This window comes from Sceloporus occidentalis, unplaced genomic scaffold (genome assembly GCF_023333645.1).
Source record: "Sceloporus occidentalis isolate IW3139 unplaced genomic scaffold, rSceOcc1.0.p SCAF_5, whole genome shotgun sequence".
Lineage (NCBI taxonomy): Eukaryota > Metazoa > Chordata > Lepidosauria > Squamata > Phrynosomatidae > Sceloporus > Sceloporus occidentalis.
Genome location: NW_028316985.1, coordinates 2,832,724 through 2,849,784, shown reverse-complemented (window position 1 = coordinate 2,849,784; position 17,061 = coordinate 2,832,724). Strand labels below are relative to the sequence as shown.

General features: G+C 43.1%; 1 protein-coding gene across 2 annotated transcripts in view; it reads left to right on the top strand.

Annotated features, from left to right (window-relative positions):
- The window catches only part of TNPO3 (transportin 3), a 65,853-nt gene that overhangs the window by 19,411 nt on the left and 29,381 nt on the right, over positions 1 to 17,061 (top strand). For both annotated transcript variants that reach the window (XM_089527380.1, XM_089527381.1), the window contains exons 2-5: positions 7,173 to 7,373; positions 8,243 to 8,316; positions 9,286 to 9,442; positions 13,452 to 13,595. In XM_089527380.1, the coding sequence (XP_089383506.1) occupies positions 7,173 to 7,373; positions 8,243 to 8,316; positions 9,286 to 9,442; positions 13,452 to 13,595 (576 nt within the window). The remainder of the gene's footprint in view (positions 1 to 7,172; positions 7,374 to 8,242; positions 8,317 to 9,285; positions 9,443 to 13,451; positions 13,596 to 17,061) is intronic.

The window sequence follows — 17,061 nt, the reverse complement described above, 5'->3', positions numbered from 1 at the left end:
AGTTTCTATGCAGAGCTTGTGTCGTGCTTCCCTACAGGTCACAAGATAGGACTTGGATCTCCACAAAAATTAACCTCTTGCTCCCAGAAACTAACCCTGTTCAAAAGCAGCTCAACTCCACCAAAGCCAAGCAAGAGTCTTAAGGAGGTGCGCCTTGGAAGGCCTGTTGAGACAAGTCCTTGTGGAGCTGGAGGCGCATGGATGCTCCTTCTGGGAGTGGGTGGGGAGGATGCATAATTCCTATGTATAGACGGATATTGGCTTTATTTCCTTGCTTCTTTTCACGTGGATGAAAATTCAGACAACTGAAGCCTGTAGTCTGAAATGGCTCAGGTGAGATGATGGAAGATTCCCCCAGAAGTGGAGATGTGAAGGCGCAGGAGAAAAACAGAAAAATTTGAAAAAAGAGAGCACCTTTCCCTGTTTTTTCCTATGTCTCCCCCCTCCCCCCCGGTAATGGGAAGGGGCATGGAAATTTGCTCGTGGAATATTTTCTCTTTGAATGACGAATAAAATGTTTCAGAGAAGGTGTTCGTGTCTTGATTCCCACAAAATTATATACAGTATCAGATCCAAATGCTTTCCATGCCCTTCCCTGCCAAATACCTCTATAACAACCATTGTATTGATGGCTTTCTATTTTAGGACCACATTTTGTGGTTTAGTTTTATCTTTTTTCTTTCCACCATATACACTAAGGGGCAAAATAGACAGCCCTGAAGCGGTGGCTTTCAGCGATGGATGCCGTGGGCCTGATCCGGCATTGTGCCATGTCAAAAAGAGCCAGCAAAATGTTGCTCCTTTTTTAGAGCTACAAAAAGGGCGCCCTTGCTGCGGTGGTAGTGGCTTTTCTGCGTTTCTTTGGTGCAGTGTGTCTAAACACTGTGCCAAAGAAATGGGGTGATGCCATGTGGCGGCATCGGGGCGAGCAATTGCCACCCCCCCCACCCCCCAGATGCTGGCATTTTATGCCGGTCTGTTTAGCCCCTAAGAATCTTTTGAGCTGTGACCATTTTGGAGAGGCCTCTGCTGACTTTTTTTAAAAAAATTAGAATATAAATAATAAATAATGTATTTAATTTGTATATAATACAAATACAAGCATATCAATAAAATACATAAAAATTAACAATTAAAAACAGGATATCAAAAGCGGCTATGGAATAAAGATATTGCAATCTTATTCAAGGAGGTGGATCTATATGTCTTATACAAAATCAGGTGGGTATGCTTGCTGGAAGAACTCGTCTTAACTTCCCTCCTAAAAGTCTACAAGGAGGTAGTGAGGCGGGTCTCTTCCGGGAGACTATTCCACAGTCTAGGAGCGGCTATGGTAAAAGCTCTTTGGGAAGTTGAAACTAGTCTAGTTGTTTTTAATTCCAACAAATTCTTCCCTGATGTTTTGAGAGTGGGGGGCGGATTATATAGGGAGATGTGTTCCTGTAAGTAACTCGGGCCCAAGCCATGTAGGGCTTTAAAGGTAATAACCAACACCTTGTATTGCTCTCAGAAGCAAATCGGCAGCCAGTGCAGATCTTTTAAGATTGGTGTTATATGGTCAAACCTAGAAGAGCCGGTGACCAATCTGGCTGCCATATTTTGTACTAGTTGAAACTTCTGAACTTGATACAAGGGTAGCCCTATGTAGAGCGCATTACAGAAATCAAGATGAGGGATTACCAGAGCATGTACCACTGCTTCAAAGTCCTTTCAGTCCAGGTAGGGATGTAGATGGCGTATAAACCAAAGTTGGTACCAAGCACTTCTGGCTGTTGCATCTACTTGAGATAACTGTAAAGACGGATCCAGGAGTACTCCCAAACTGCAAGTTTCATCCTTCAGGGGAAGTGTGACCCCGTCTAGGACAGGTTGACAAATTTCCTTCCCCGGACCTAAGGTTCCTATTGCAAGTACCTCCGTTTTCTCTGGATTCAACCTGAGTTTGTTTTCCCTCATCCAGCCCATTACCGACTCAAGGCAGGCATTCAGAGGAGAGATACCATCCTTAGTCACTGTAGAGTCACGGAGGCATAGAGAAACATATTTGGGTGTCATCAGCATACTGATAAGACCGCGTCCCATGTCTCTGGATGATCTCTCCCAGCGGCTTCATGTAAATGTTGACTAGCATGGTGGACAGAATGGTGCCCTAAGGGACACCGGATGTCAGCTCTCTCTCAGAGGAGCAACTGTCCCCTAGCATCACCATCTGGAATCTATCTAAGAGATAGGACTGGAGCCACTGGAGCGCAGTGCCCTCAATGCCTAGCTCCCTCAGGCGTTCCAGAAGGATACCATGGTCAATGGTATCAATAGCCGCTGAGATGTCCAAGAGCACCAGCAGGGTCACACTTCCCTTGTTGATGCTCAGACAAAGATCATCGACTAAGGCGACCATGACAGTCTCCACTCGGTATCCCACCCCAAAGCCAGTTTGAAATGGGTCCAGATAATCAGTTTCATCCAAAACAGCCTGGAGTTGGAAGGCAACTGCCCTCTCGATCACTTTGCCCAGGATTTTTCTTACTACCACCATTCCATAGTGAAGGGATTATACTGATTCCGATCTTTAGCGATGTCATCATGGCTAAGTGCCTTAGGTTTCTCCCATGTTGAGCCATCCAGATCAATCTAATATAGCTGGCTTCCTGCCCAGGGGAGCCCCTTTTTGGCATAATTGTCTGAAGCAGTGGTTCTCAACCTTCCTAATACACAATCCTTTAATACAGTTCCTCATGTTGTGGTGACTCTCAACGGATAGAGGAGCGGTGTGTCACTTCCTAAAACCATTGGAAATATGTGTTTTCATATGGTCTTAGGTGATCCGTGTGAAAGGGTCGTTCCACCCCCAAAGGGGTTGCGACCCACAGGTTGAGAACTGCTGGCCTAAAACATTCCTTTTTATGTAGAATTGGTATCAAAGGTCACAGAGGGTTGACTGGATCTTGGGCTGCAGTCTCAAAAGTGCGCCAAGATTTCTTTACATACTGCATTTACCTAAGACCTTGGAGGATTTTCCCTGTTGGACTGCAGTGCCCAGAATCCCACCGCTAAATTGTAGAAGGCTGACCAAAAGTGACCCTCACACCTCTTGGGTATGGGAGGCACCTGGGGGTATCAGGGTGGGGGAGGCTGTTTTCTGCACACTTAGATATGTAAATGATCCCCCCTCGCAGTTTTTTATTTGCAAAGTAACAATAGCTTTGGGAATGGGGTTTCCGAGTGTGAACTTTTTCAAAGTCACAGCTCCCCCCCCCCACCCCCATCCTGGCTTTTGAAGAAGGATCCCACTTGATTCTTTCACTAAAGCAGTTTGCATCTCTAAACCAATGCTTAAATACTTAGCAGTGCCTTTTTTTTTGCCTGTTTGAGCCTTTCAGACCTTTCAGCTGCCATTTTCTACTGTTGAAAAGATGGGACACACACACTTGCGTGTGCGTGCACATTTCAATTGTGCATTGTACCAGACCCACTTGTTCCCACATGTGGGAACAGGCCTTTCCTAGTAGGCAGAAAATGGCAACCGTCAGTGAAGGATCTCAGTAGAAGTCAGCACATCTGCCAGTTATGCTCTGTTTATATTTTGGGCACAACTATAGAGGCCTGGGAGGAAAAGCCCATATAAATTCAGGGGAGGGGCTTTGTTTTTCTTCTGTTCCCCCATCCTCAAGCCCATTTTTAAAAGGGAAAAATGATAAAGAATGAAATATTTTCTTTTAGATTGATAAATGCTTAAGGAAAGATGTTCATGTGTTTAACAATTATTTCTAAAAGCTATGTATCAAGAAGACTTTTATGTAAAACCATGTACCTCAAATCATTACAATTTCTGGTTTTGGTTTTCTTATTTCGGTGAGGTTAGAATAATACATTCCTAGATCTGGAAGAGGACACAAGGGCCAGCTTGTCCTACCGTGCGGGAATGCACCACTAAAGAGGGAAGATGCCCATCCACCCTCTTTTTAAAGACCTTCCCCACCCTTTGAGGCTGTCATTTCCACTGTTGAACAGCTCTTAAAGTGAAGACTTTCTTCCTAAGGTTTAGGTGGAATCATATTTCTTGTAATTTGAATCCATTGGTTTATATTGCAGTCTCTAGTGGAGCAGAAAAGAAGCCTGAGCCATCCTCTACATGGCATTAATTCAGATATTTCCAAGTGGTTATCATTAAAAAAATAAGTTAAACCAAAATAGCTAAAATTCTCTCCCTCTGCATGCGTACAGTGGGCCCTTAGTATCTGCTGGGATTTGGTTCGAGGATCCCTGTGGATACCGAAATCTGTGGATAATCAAATCTCATTATATAAAATGGCATAGGAAAATGGTGTCCCTTACATAAAATGGCAAAATCAAGGTTTGCTTTTAGAAATTTATACCTTTTTGGGATATTTTCAAGCCATTAATAGTTAAATCTATGGATATGGAGAGCCTACTGAATATGTACAGCCAGCCCCCCATATCCACAGATTCTTTATCCATGATAAAGCTCTGAAATAAAGCCCACAGCACATAGTAAATCATCTATGGCTTGAAAATATTCAAATATATATATAAATTCCAAAAAGCAAACCTTGATTTTGCTATTTTATATAAGGGACTTGAGCATCCACAGATTTTGATATCCACGGGGGATCCTAGAACCAAACTTCAGAGGACACTAAGGGCCCACTGTGTGTGCATTCAAGACACCAATTGATTTATGGCAAATTCATTAATTTCATAGGGTTTTCTTAGGTATGGAAGGTGGGTTACACACCGCCATTTAGTACGCGTTCCGCACGTCCTATGGTTAGGAAGGGGCGTGCTAGGATTAGGAAGGTTCTCACCTTCCTAACCGCCCCTCTCCCTAGGACGTGTGGAGTGCGTACTAAATGGCAGCGCCTGTCCACATGGGTGCTGCCATATTTACGTCTTGGATGCACAGCGTCCAGACGTGGTGCGGCGGAAGTGACGCCACGAGTGCGCACCTCGTGGCGCCACTTCCGGGGGCCAAAAAGGAGCGCCATTTCGGCGCTCCTTTTTAGCTGCACCAGGAAGCCTCGCAGTCTGGCCGCTGGGACTTCTTGGCGCAGCTAATGGAGCCGGTGCCAGACTGCCCTCTTTTGGGCTGTCTGTAATGCGCCAAATTCTCATGGGTGGTTTTGCTAGTTCGTTCCTCTGAAACATTACCTGTAGCAGCTGGTATTTGTAGACAGTCTCTCATCTCAGTACTAACCAGGGCTAACCCTGCTTAGTATCCAAGATCAGACAGAATCTGGTGCCTTTTAAGATCTACAGGGCAGGGCATTCTCTTGGTCCCACCACCTTCCCAGGCTCTCTTGTTGAGGATATGAGAGAGAGCCTTCTCAGTTGCTGCTCCCAATCTCATGAAGCATGTGAAGTCAAAGACCTTCAAGGCCAGCATCCATAGATTTTTGTGGGGTTTTCGGGCTGTGTCGCCATGTTCTAGAAGAGTTTATTCCTGACGTTTTGCCAGCATCTGTGGCTGGCATCTCTAAAAATGAAATAAACTCTTCTAGAACATGGCCACATAGCCTGAAAAACCCACAAAAATCTCATGAAGCATATCTGGCACCCTCCCTGCTTTCTTTTCACCAACACGCATTTGTTTAGGCAGGCTTTTAAGGGGTAAATAGGAGAGATTATTTTAAGTTTTGTATGTTTTATAATAAATGTATATTGTTTAATATGTGGGTTTTTAATTATTTAAAAATATTGTTAAAGGAGTTTTAACTGACTTTCTTTGGGACCTTCCTTGAGTCCCACACTGGGAGAAAAGTGGTACACAAATAAAATAAAGAAACAAACATTTAGGCCCTGTTAAAGACAATGTGTGGTACAAAAGTTTAAAAAGCATTAATCAATCCAATCAAACCACTAGTTTGAAACAATTAAGAATACATGAAGGTTTATGGAGTTTGGGTTAGTTAGATTCTGAAAGAAAAGAGTTGGGGGAAAATACAGCAGCATCTGTTTGGATGGGGCCCCCTCCATTCATGAACGCTCTCTTCCATATGTGAAACCCAACTCAATGGCAGATGTCTTCCCACCATAAAAGCTCTGCTTTTCCATTAATCTGAAAAATCAAGGCCAGCTCACCTGCCAGGTGCCAGGTCTGGGTGACCCAGAAATGGGACCAGGGTAAGGTTATGCAGATGAACAGATGAGTCTCAACAGATGTGCTCATTGGAATTACCTGGGTTTGTGAGTAGCTTGTCTCCCTTTCCCAGTAGTTTTCCTGAGTTGAGTCCTCCTCTTTTATCCACGTAAGGAGAATGGTCACTGTTCAAGATAACGTAAAATGGTGCACTTGGGTGCGCTCGGTTTTGGATAAGCCAAAACCTGCTCCAGATCTGAGTCTGGATTGCCCAGCTCTCCCTGACACATATTCCACAGAAGGGTGTGATTGTAGTTCTGTAAACACAAGACTGCTGTGTTCACACTCAAAGGTTAATCCCCAGATGTTATCTGCTTGTGAGTCATTACCTTAACGCAAGTCCACAGTTCTCCTTGTGCCTTCAGGCTATCCATGCCATTTTGAGGACTAGAAGCATAATGTTGAATGAAGCCAGCTACTTCTGTTTGCTCTTTGTATTTTGTTATTTGCCATCAAGTTGGCTTTGACTTGTCTAACAATTTGTAAGCCACTCTGAAATGGTGCACCAAAATGTGGGGTATGAGTATAATAAATAGTAGTGACCCTAGCCATCAACAGACCTCTTCAAGTCTTGCAAGCTGAGGGGATCTGTGGCCTCCTTGACTGAGTCAGTCTATCTGTCTTCCCCTTTTCCTGTTGTCTTCCACTGTACCCAGCATTGCTGTGTTTTCCAGTAAGTCATGATATCTCATGATACATCCAAAGTACAACAGCCTTGGCTTAATCCCTTTGACTTCTAGTGAGAGCTAAGGCATGTTTTGCTTTCCGATCCATTGATTTATCTTTTTTGACAGTCCTGCGGCATCTGTGGTACTGTTCACAAAGGAGATAGATTCCTACAGCCTTCCAAGTTATCTTCTTAGGATTATTCAAGTGATTTGGGGAGATGTCATCCAGTTCCACCTTGTAAGACTGATCTGAACTTGAAGCTGCCAATAAAACATTCACTCACTAGTCTTCTGTTCTTGAGCTGATGGGAGTCTGTCCATTTTGTCCTCTCCCTGTTCCCCTGCAGGTTCATGCATGGGAGATCTCAGACCATTTGCTGCAGATCCGGCAGGATGTGGAGTCGTGCTACTTTGCAGCCCAAACCATGAAGATGAAAATCCAGACCTCGTTCTATGAGCTCCCCACAGACTCCCATGTTTCCCTGCGGGACTCGTTGCTTTCCCACATCCAGAACTTGAAAGACATGTCCCCCGTCATCGTCACCCAGGTAAATGTCAAGCCCTGCAGATGGGTGGGCAAGCAAGTGTTGCAGAGGGAAATAGCCATTTCTAAAGACCCCCCCACAAATCTTGAGAAGTCTTTCACTTGGACATTTGAAGAAGGTCGGTTTTGAAGGACCCCTTGATGATGAGTGGTGGCAGGAGAGAACTTTTGCTTTCCTGCCCCAGTAATGGCCTTCTAAAGGTTATGGCTGGTCACAGGTTAAAGCAGAGTTGAGCTGATCCAGCAGGGTTTGTTTGTTAATTAAATTATTTATATATTGCCTCCCAGCTGTTCATCAATTAAAATGGGTGGCCAACTACAGGTGACTGGGAACGTGGGTGGCAGCATTACATATCCATGGGATCTTGGGTGGTTGCATCCCCTGTAAAATCCTACTGTGATCCCCATTTTTTTATTTTACTTTTTTCCTTGAATTTCTGGGAGGTCAAAAATGCCAGCCGTGCTCCTATGGGGTTTTGTTGTTGTTCATAGAATCATAGAGGAGTTGTTGTTGTTGTTGTGTGGCTTCAAGTCATTTCCAACTTACAGTGATTGTAAGGTCACCTTATCACAGGGTTTTCTTGACCAGATTTATTGTTCAGAAGAAGTTTGCCATTGCCTTCCTCTGAGGCTGAGAGAGTGTGACTTGCCAGCCACAGATGCTGGCGAAACATCAGGAAGAAAATTTTCTAGAACATGGCCACATAGCCTGAAAAACCCACAAAAAACCATGGCTGCTGGCCATGAAAGCCTTCGACACATTTGACGTCACCCAGTGGGTTTCCGTGGCTGTTTGGGAAATGGAGGGAGGGGACTTTTGTGGAGTGCTTACCTTTGCCTTGTGTTCCCTGCCTTCTCCCCCTTCCTCTGCAGCTTGCATTAGCCATAGCAGACCTTGCCCTACAGATGGCCTCTTGGAAAGGCTGCGTACACACACTGGTCGAAAAGTAAGTACCTTCTTTCCTCAGGTCCTCTTTTTCTCTTTTCCTGCCCTCCCTCCTAAAGGTACATGGTGTGTAATTTTGCAGACGGTTTTGTGCTGGAGATACAGCAGCTTAATTTTGAAGTGAAAACCTTGGGCCACAATGGATCTACAGTATTTTTTGGCCAATAAATAAAAAAATTAAAAGTTGGGCATGGTAGATTGGCTTTGTTGGCAGTGGGATGATGAGGATTGTCATGAGGTTCTTATTGCTTGGCACCTTTCCCTTTTTGCTTTCACATACACAACACTTGGGCAGTCCTTCATCCATGAGTTTGGGCTCATTTTCTTCTAGAATGTCCTGTTATATTCCGGCTTAAGCATTCAGTGTATTTTCCTCCTTTTTGCTGGTATTGGAAATATACTTTTTGGAAAAAAACCATGTACTTTTATTAGCAAGGGCTGATTATTACTTGCCACTGTTGTTATTGGGTGCCTACAAGTCATTGCCAGCTTATGGTGACCCTGTCGTGGGGTTTTCTTGGCAAGGTCTGTTCAGAAGGGGTTGCCTATGCCTTCTGATGATGAGAGAATGTGACTTGCCCAAGGTCACCCAGTGGGCTTCCATAGCTGAATGAAGATTTAGACCCTACTTTCCAAAGTCATTATCCAACACTCAAAACCACTACACCATGCTGTGTGCCATACTGCACTGCTAAAAATGTTTAAACCTTTTTTAGAGAGGGTGGAAGCTGCTGTTCCTCCTGGTGATGGTATATCCTTCCAGAGCCATTTTAATAAAAAAACTACTAATTTAAGTAGTTAACACTTGTATTGTTTTAGTATGTTTTGCATAATGGTTCATTTCATTTCTTTCCAAGTAATTGTCTTTAATCTCTTCTTTCCCTTTTTGACATATGTGCCGAAAACCTGCTTGGCTGTTGAGCTTTTCCCTCACCATTTTTTTTCCTCACCTCCATCCCTGAAACTATAGGTACAACAATGATGTGACGTCACTGCCCTTCTTACTGGAAATCCTGACGGTGCTGCCAGAAGAGGTTCACAGCCGATCCTTACGCATTGGAGCCAACCGCCGCACTGAGATCATCGAAGACTTAGCCTATTACTCCAGTACGGTGGTCTCTCTACTGGTGAGTGGCAGGTTAAAATATCAATATTAATGCAGGAAAGTACTGAAAAAAGAAGAGAAGGCTGAACAGGTTTGAGAGCCAGTGGGTTTTTTATTCTATTCTCCTTAGCTTGAATGGGGAAGGCTTTATATCCAGTCCCGTTTAACCCCCCATCCAGAACATTGCATTTAGTGCAAAAGAAAGAAACCCGCTAACACTTTTGAGACTACTTGGGAAGAAGAAATCTCTGACGTCCACTTTTTTGGATGCACGCATGTGATGAAGTGTACTGAATTCCTTAATGGCTTTATGTAAAAGCAGACTAACAGGGTTGAATACTATTATATTCAGTGAGTGGTTTAGCTTTACCTGCTTCACAGCATTGTTGTGAACCTAAAATAGAATAGAAACATAGACTTGGAAGAAACCCTCAAGGGTCATTCAGTCCAACCCCCTTCTGACATGCAAGCAGACACAGTCAAAGCACTTCCTACAGATGGCCATCCAGTCTCTGTTTAAAGACCTCCAAAGAGGGAGACTCCACCACACTCCAAGGGAGCATCTTCCACTGTCAAACAGCTCTTGCTGTCAGGAGGTTCCTCCTAATGTTGAGGTGGAATCTCTTTTCCTGTAGCTTGCATCCATTTTTCTGGGTCCTGTTCTCTGGACAGCAGAAAACAAGCTTGCTCCATCCTCAGTATGGCATCCCTTCAAATATTTTAACAGAGCTATCATATTACCTCTTAACCTTCTCTTCTCCAGGCTAAACATACTCAGTTCCCTACATTGATCTTCACAGGTTATGGTTTCCAGACCTTCCACCATTTTTGGTCCTGGTTACATCCATGTGAGAGTAGGCCTGTGCAAACTTCCTGCTCTAAAAGGGGGACCTAATTGTGTGAGTCGCCAGACCCTAGGTCACTGGTCCCCAAACTGTGCTCTTTAAGGGATGTTGCTCGCAGAATCCTAGACTATTGGCCAACATGGCTGAGACTTCTGGGAGCTGAAATCAAAAATCTCTTAAAGGGCACAGTTTGGGGACCATTGCCTTAAGTGAAAGCAGCTAGAAACAGTATCTGTCATTAAATCTGTCCAAAGGTATCCAAATAGCATGGAAAATTATGGCCTCTTCCTTGGTGGAAACAAGAAATCGGTTTCCTGATCAGTTAACAAGTCTTTAGCCAGTCACTTAACCAGGAATTGGAGGGGCATTTTAAAGTGTCTTAAGATTACCCCCCCCCCCCCGATAAGGGGGACTCACAGTTACTGAATGCTTTCCAGTCTTGGGAAGAAGGAATGTCCATCTTCACCAGAGAGTGGATTTGAGGGCAAGATCACTCTCTTTCCCAATCTCAGTGGCACTGGATGTAAAGAGGACAGTGAGTCTCAGAAGATTCAGATATAGGTTTTATTTAAAAACAACAACAACATATAAACAGTCCAGTGCATTTCATTTGGGAATTATTTTGTTGTATTCTGCAGGGGCTGTTAAAAAACAAACAATAGACATTAAAGCAAACAAACTGACTAGATTAAAAAAAAAAGTAGGCTATGAACATGCGCTTCAAGTTACACAAGAAATAAAACCAATAAACAATATTGTCTATCTGTGTGTGTATGCATAGTGGTTTGAATGTTGGACTATGACTCTGGGGCCAGGGTTCGTTTCCCCATTTGGCCATGAAACCTAACTGCGTAACCTTGGGCAGGTCACTTGCTCCCAGTCTCAGGGGAAGATAATGGTAAACCTCTTCTGAATAAATCTTGCCAAGAAGACCCCATAATAGGGTCACCATAAGTCAGAAATGACTTGAAGGCACACAACAAGTGTATGTGCCTTCCAATCTCCTGTCAGCTTTTTGTGACTCCCATGTATTTCTTAAAGTTTTCTCAGGCAAGGAATATTCAGAGGTGGTTTTGCCAGTTTTTCCTCTGAAATAAAGCCCACAGCATGTAGTAAACCCCATTGAGTTACAGGCACATAAAACAGGACTCTCTGTATTTACAAAGTAATATGAAAATCTGCCTGTAGGGATTTGAAAAAAGTATCTCTCTAACATTGCAAATTGCAGCTGGTAGTTTTCAGAGTAGGACTATTAAACCCTTATAGATATCTCTGTGCACATACAGGCAATCTTAATCTTTGCAATTTGTCGAAAGAGAAGAAGCTTTTATTCCAGAGGAAAGGCAGGATATAAATGACTAAAATAATGATTATGATAACAGCAGCAACAATATCTTGGGAGGTACCGTATGTCTGTAAAGCAGAGGAATAAAATTTGTCGGGCTATATTTATTTGGCTTGTTTTGTTCTTGGAACAGACCTTTCCCCTCATCCTGAGACTTTTGAGTACATCTGCACTGTAGAAATAATGCAGTTTGACACTGCTTTAACTATCATTCATCCTATAGAATCCTGGGCTTAGTAGTTTGTTGTGGCACCAGTGCTCTCTGACAGAGAAAGCTAAATATCTCTCAAAACTACCAATCTCAGAATTCCATAGCATTCAGCCATGGCAGTTAAAATGGTGTCAAAGTGCACTATTTCTGCAGTGCAGGTGCAGCCTTAGTCTCGCTTTTGCATCACATCCTCCAGCTTCTGTGCCTCAGCCCTGCAGGGTTGGTGCTCTTCGTGTCCTTCAGTAGAAAGGCTCCTTCCCCTGCTGGTGCCCTCATTGATCAACGTTTGACTAAGCAAGCAGGGCGTCTGTCCTGGACCAAAGCTGCTGAGGCCAGCAATGCCCCTTCCTTTCCTTTCTGCTTCATTTTGCTGAGGTTGCACTTTCAAGTCTCTCGTGCTCCCAGGAGTAACTTGCCCCTGACTGCCTGTGCTTCCTCTTTGGTGGATCTTCTCTTGCATCCCTCCTGTTCTTGTTGAATCCCAGGGTGCATTGCAGCACCACATTCAGGACATACCTTGTATTTTGTCTTTGCTGCCCTTGCTGAGACGGGGGGGGGGGGGGGGGGTTCTGAGTATGTACAGATTACTGGCCTTGAAAGTTTTCCTGAAAGAAAATATAGGTTGAGTCACCCTTATCTGAAATACTTGAGACCAGAAATGTTTTGGATATTGGAATATTTGCATATACATAATGAGATATCTTGAAGATGAGACCCAAGTCTCAACATGAAGTTATGTTTCATATACACCTTATACACATAGCCTGTAAAGGTAATTTTATACACAGTAGTTTTAATAATTCTATGCATGAACCAAAGTTTGTATACATTGAAGCATCAGAAAGCAAAGACTTACCTGATCTGGTTACTTCATTTGACATGTGCATAGTGCTAGTTTTGAATCAAAAGTCTACTGAAACACCTTGAACTGCTCTTCTTCTTCTGTGGCGTAGGGACCACTCCCTATTCTTTTCATCTTGGTTGCATCTACACTGTCTAAATAATGCAGTTTGACACCACTCTAACTGCCATGGCTCCATCCTTCAAAATTCTGGGATATTTTGTTTAATGAGCATCAGCATTCTCTTGCAGAGAAGGCTAAAGACTTGTAGTGCTACAAATCCCAGGATTCCATAGGATGGAGCCACAACACTTAAAAGTGATGCCAAACTGCATTGTTTCTATAGTATAGGTGCGCCCGTTATTTCTAACTCTTGGTACCCAAATTTCTGTTACAGAAATAAAGCCCAGGAACACTTTGTTAACTGAGAGGAGACTTCAGAGACATAGCTCTGTTAATCTGAAATATTGGTATGCAAAGGGATCTTGTAGCATCTTTGAGACTGTGTGAAGGAGGTTGTAGCATAAACTTTCATAGACTTGATCTACTTCCTCAGATGCATGGAGTCTACTAGTTTACCATAGACCAAGTCTATGAACGCTCATGCTTACAACATCTTTTGCACAGTTAGTCTCAAAGGTGCTACAAGATCCCTTTGCATACATCCATTAACTCAGGTTACCTCAACCTTTGTAAGCAGAATGCTAGTATGCTGCTGGACGATGTGACAGGTCACCTTGGTTTGCAGTGCGCTGATCTCCCACCTCTCCTTTTTTATTTTCCCTGCAGGTGACCTGTGTGGAGAAGGCAGGCAATGATGAGAAGATGCTCATAAAGATCTTCCGCTGTCTAGGGAGCTGGTTCAACCTGGGTGTCCTCGACAGCACCTTCATGGCCAACAGCAAGTTGCTATCACTGCTCTTTGAAGTTCTGGTATGGTTCCAGGATCCCAAATCTCTGTGCTGGGAAGGAGGGCATGGCTGAGCATAGGAATAATAAGAGCCCAAGGGATGCCTTAAGTCAGGCTGCATCTGCACTGCAGAAACAATGCAGTTTGACACTGCTTTTGCTGCCTTGGCTCAGTGCTTTGGAATTCTGGGCTTTGTAGTTTGCCATGGCACCAGAGTTCTCTGACAGAAGGTGAAATGTCTCACAAAACTACACATCCCAGAATTTCATAGCATTGAGCCATGACAGTAGTGAGGGATATGGTCAGCCTCTGAATGCAGGCATGCTGACATGTGTCTGGTGGTGTGCATTTGTGTTTTCCTCCCTAGTGTGTGTACATAAAATCAGAGTAAGGGAGATTTCAAATAGAATACAAGAGTTAAAAGGAACCAACAGGCTATTTAAAATCATCCACTGAGTATGGGGCGGGCCATCAAGCCACCAGAACATTGGCCCTGGAGAAAAGGGCTTATAGCTCTTAGAGGTGCTGTGCACTGGCTTTTCCAGTCAAATGAGGCCATGGCTCCAAGAAGCTGGGTTCTTTTTTTCCTTCTCGAGCCTCAGCAGTACTCTGCTTTTTCTAGCCTGGTCTGGATGATGCCTTTCCTCTCAGTTGCAGCTGCTGTAGCCAGGTTCAACACAACCCTGAATCATCTTTGAACTTTCCCAGTGTGGGTCTTGTGGGTCTTCTTGCCATCTGATACTCTGCCCTTGGTTGTGGGGAGACAATAAGATCAGTCTTGAATGTAAAGCTCCCCCCTTCCCATGGCTTCTCTACAGCAGCTGGGCCATAATTGCAGGATCTGAAAAGGAATTGCACAGTACAGTGGGTTCTCCGTATCCACTGGGGTTTGGTTCCAGGACCACCACCCCTTGGATACCAAAATCTGTGGATGCTCATGTCCCATTAAATACAGTGGTGTAGTAAAATGGTGTCCCTTATATAAAATGACAAAATCAAGATTGGCTTTTTGGAATTTATATGTTTTTTTTAATATTTTCAAACCATAGTTGTTTGAATCCGTGGATAAAGAATCTGTGGATATGGAGGGCTGACTATATTCCAAAATATGCTTGGGAACTACATTCCCACACTCTAACATTTGGCAAACCTTCTAATTTCTAACTTAAACTGTGGAGTTGTCAACTTTGCCCAAAACTTATTGATCTATTTTCTTAAATGTATGTCCTGCCTTTTCCCCATATGCGACCGTAGATGGCTTATAACAAACAGAGTACAGCTGAACTTATTTGATATAAAGTGAACTCTCCCTTATAATTAAAACAGCTTAAAACCACATTAAAAATAGTAGAAAGGTTAAAAGCATAACACACTTCATTAAAAGATCTCACATGCTCCATTAAAAGACCCTTGTGCCAAAATAGGTTGAAAGTCAAAGGTCTACCTAAATAAGAAAGTCTTGGCCAGCCCGTGGAAAGAAAGAGCTGGGTAACCAAACCTCCTGTGGAAGGAAGTTCCACAACTTGAGAGCAGCCACCTAGAAGGCTTTCTTCTGTGGGCATCCAAATCTCCTGTGCATCTAATGCAGCTGCGAAAACATAGACATGGAAGCTAGTCATGATAGACATGTGCGGAACTGACTGTATTTCTTCACTGTTAAAAACTGTGCAGTCCCACCTATCCTCTCAACAGAATCTGTAACTATGTTTGCATGTATGTGTGCTTATCTCCTAGCAAAGGACACTAATGCTATTATTATGAGCTTCCCAGCAAAGTGAATATTAATCTGTGAAAGCTTCTGCCACCTGCAGTTGCTAGTTATCCAGATGTTAAAATGGTTGTGGGCTGGAGATGAATCTTTTTCTGTTGCTTCAAAGATCACAAAGAGGTAACTAAATCCCTGGAATTTTAAGCTAGAATTGGCCACCAATGTATGAATAGAGGTGATGGAAATGTGGTCTTTAGACTGTATAAGGCCTGTTTTGGCCCCAGTGCTACCTCCCACCCCTCAACCTTTTTATCAATATATTTATTAATATCAGTACAAATAATAACATCACAGTTACCAGAAAAAACAAAAACAATAAAAAAAATACAGTTGCCCCTCTGTTTTTGCGGGGGATCTGTTCTGGAACCCCCATGCAAAAACGGAAAATTGCCAATATTCAAGCCCCATTGGCTTGAATAGTAGTGTGCGCCTGGGAGCACCTGTGCACCCCATTTTGTCCTCCTCCATTTGTCGTCTATGAATGGGCGAGGGACGCAGACTCCAAGGCTACAAAAACAGAGGGGCAACTGAACAACATTATGAAACAAACCACTAACATAACATAAAAACACAGATTACAAAAAAGATATTTAAAATACACATATTTATGACTTCTTTCTTTGCAAATTTTGCTCTTACTACCTCTTGTAGTTCCCAACGTTTGTCAATTTTTAAAAAACGTTTTTTGTTGAGCCCTTTCCCCTCTTGTGCTCTCTAGAGGACCTGGGAGCAATTTGGCACTTGAGGAGGCTGGCCTGTTTCAGCCTGGAACACACAGGAAGTTATTTCTTATCCCATCTTGGTTGAGGGGAAAAAAAAGCTTCTCTTGGGCCTAAAACAGGCTTTATTGTTGTGTGCTTTCAGGTAATTTGTGATTTACAGTGACCCTAAAGTGAACATATCATGGGGTTTCTTGACAAAATTTGTTCAGAGTAGATTTGTCTTTGCCTTTCTCTGAGGCTGAGAGAGTGTGACTGCCCAGGGTCATCCAGAGTTTCCATGGCTGAGTAGGGATTCAAACCCTGGTCTCCTGGAGTCCTAGTCCAACACATTACAACACACTGAACTCTGAAACAGCCTAGGGGGGCACCAAATTGCAGTGAAATTGGCTCTGGACTGTTTTGTCTACCTCTGTGCTAGCAGGAAAACTGAGCCAGATTCATTCATTCATTTGATATCCCATCTTTCTCCCAATACAGCTTACAGTGAGATTTGTCAACCTGGATTCCTGGATTTTGTGAGAGGTTGCTAGGGGTTCCATGAGAGGTTGTGATTTTTTAAAAAATGCTATTTTTTAGCCGTAAAGATAAAAATTCTTTATACACGGGTTCCCTGAGACCTGAACAAGGGTTCCTCCAGGGTGTAAAAGGCTGGCTTACAGTATAGGTTAAAACAAAATACAGGTTGAGTCTTCCTTATCTAAAATCCTGGTATCAGGAGTGTTTTGGATTTCTATTTTTTCAGATTTTGAATATTTGCATATGCATAATGAGATATCTTGGAGATGAGATCCAAGTCTAAATTTGAAATTCATTTAGGTTTCATATACACCTTATACACATAGCCATGAAATAATTTTATACACAGTATATTTAATAATTTTGTGCATGAAATCAAGTTTGTGTACACTGAACCATAAGAAAGCAAAGATTCCACTATTTCAGCCATCCATGTGGATAATTTTGGATTTTGGGATATACAGTTGGCCCTCCCCATAGGTG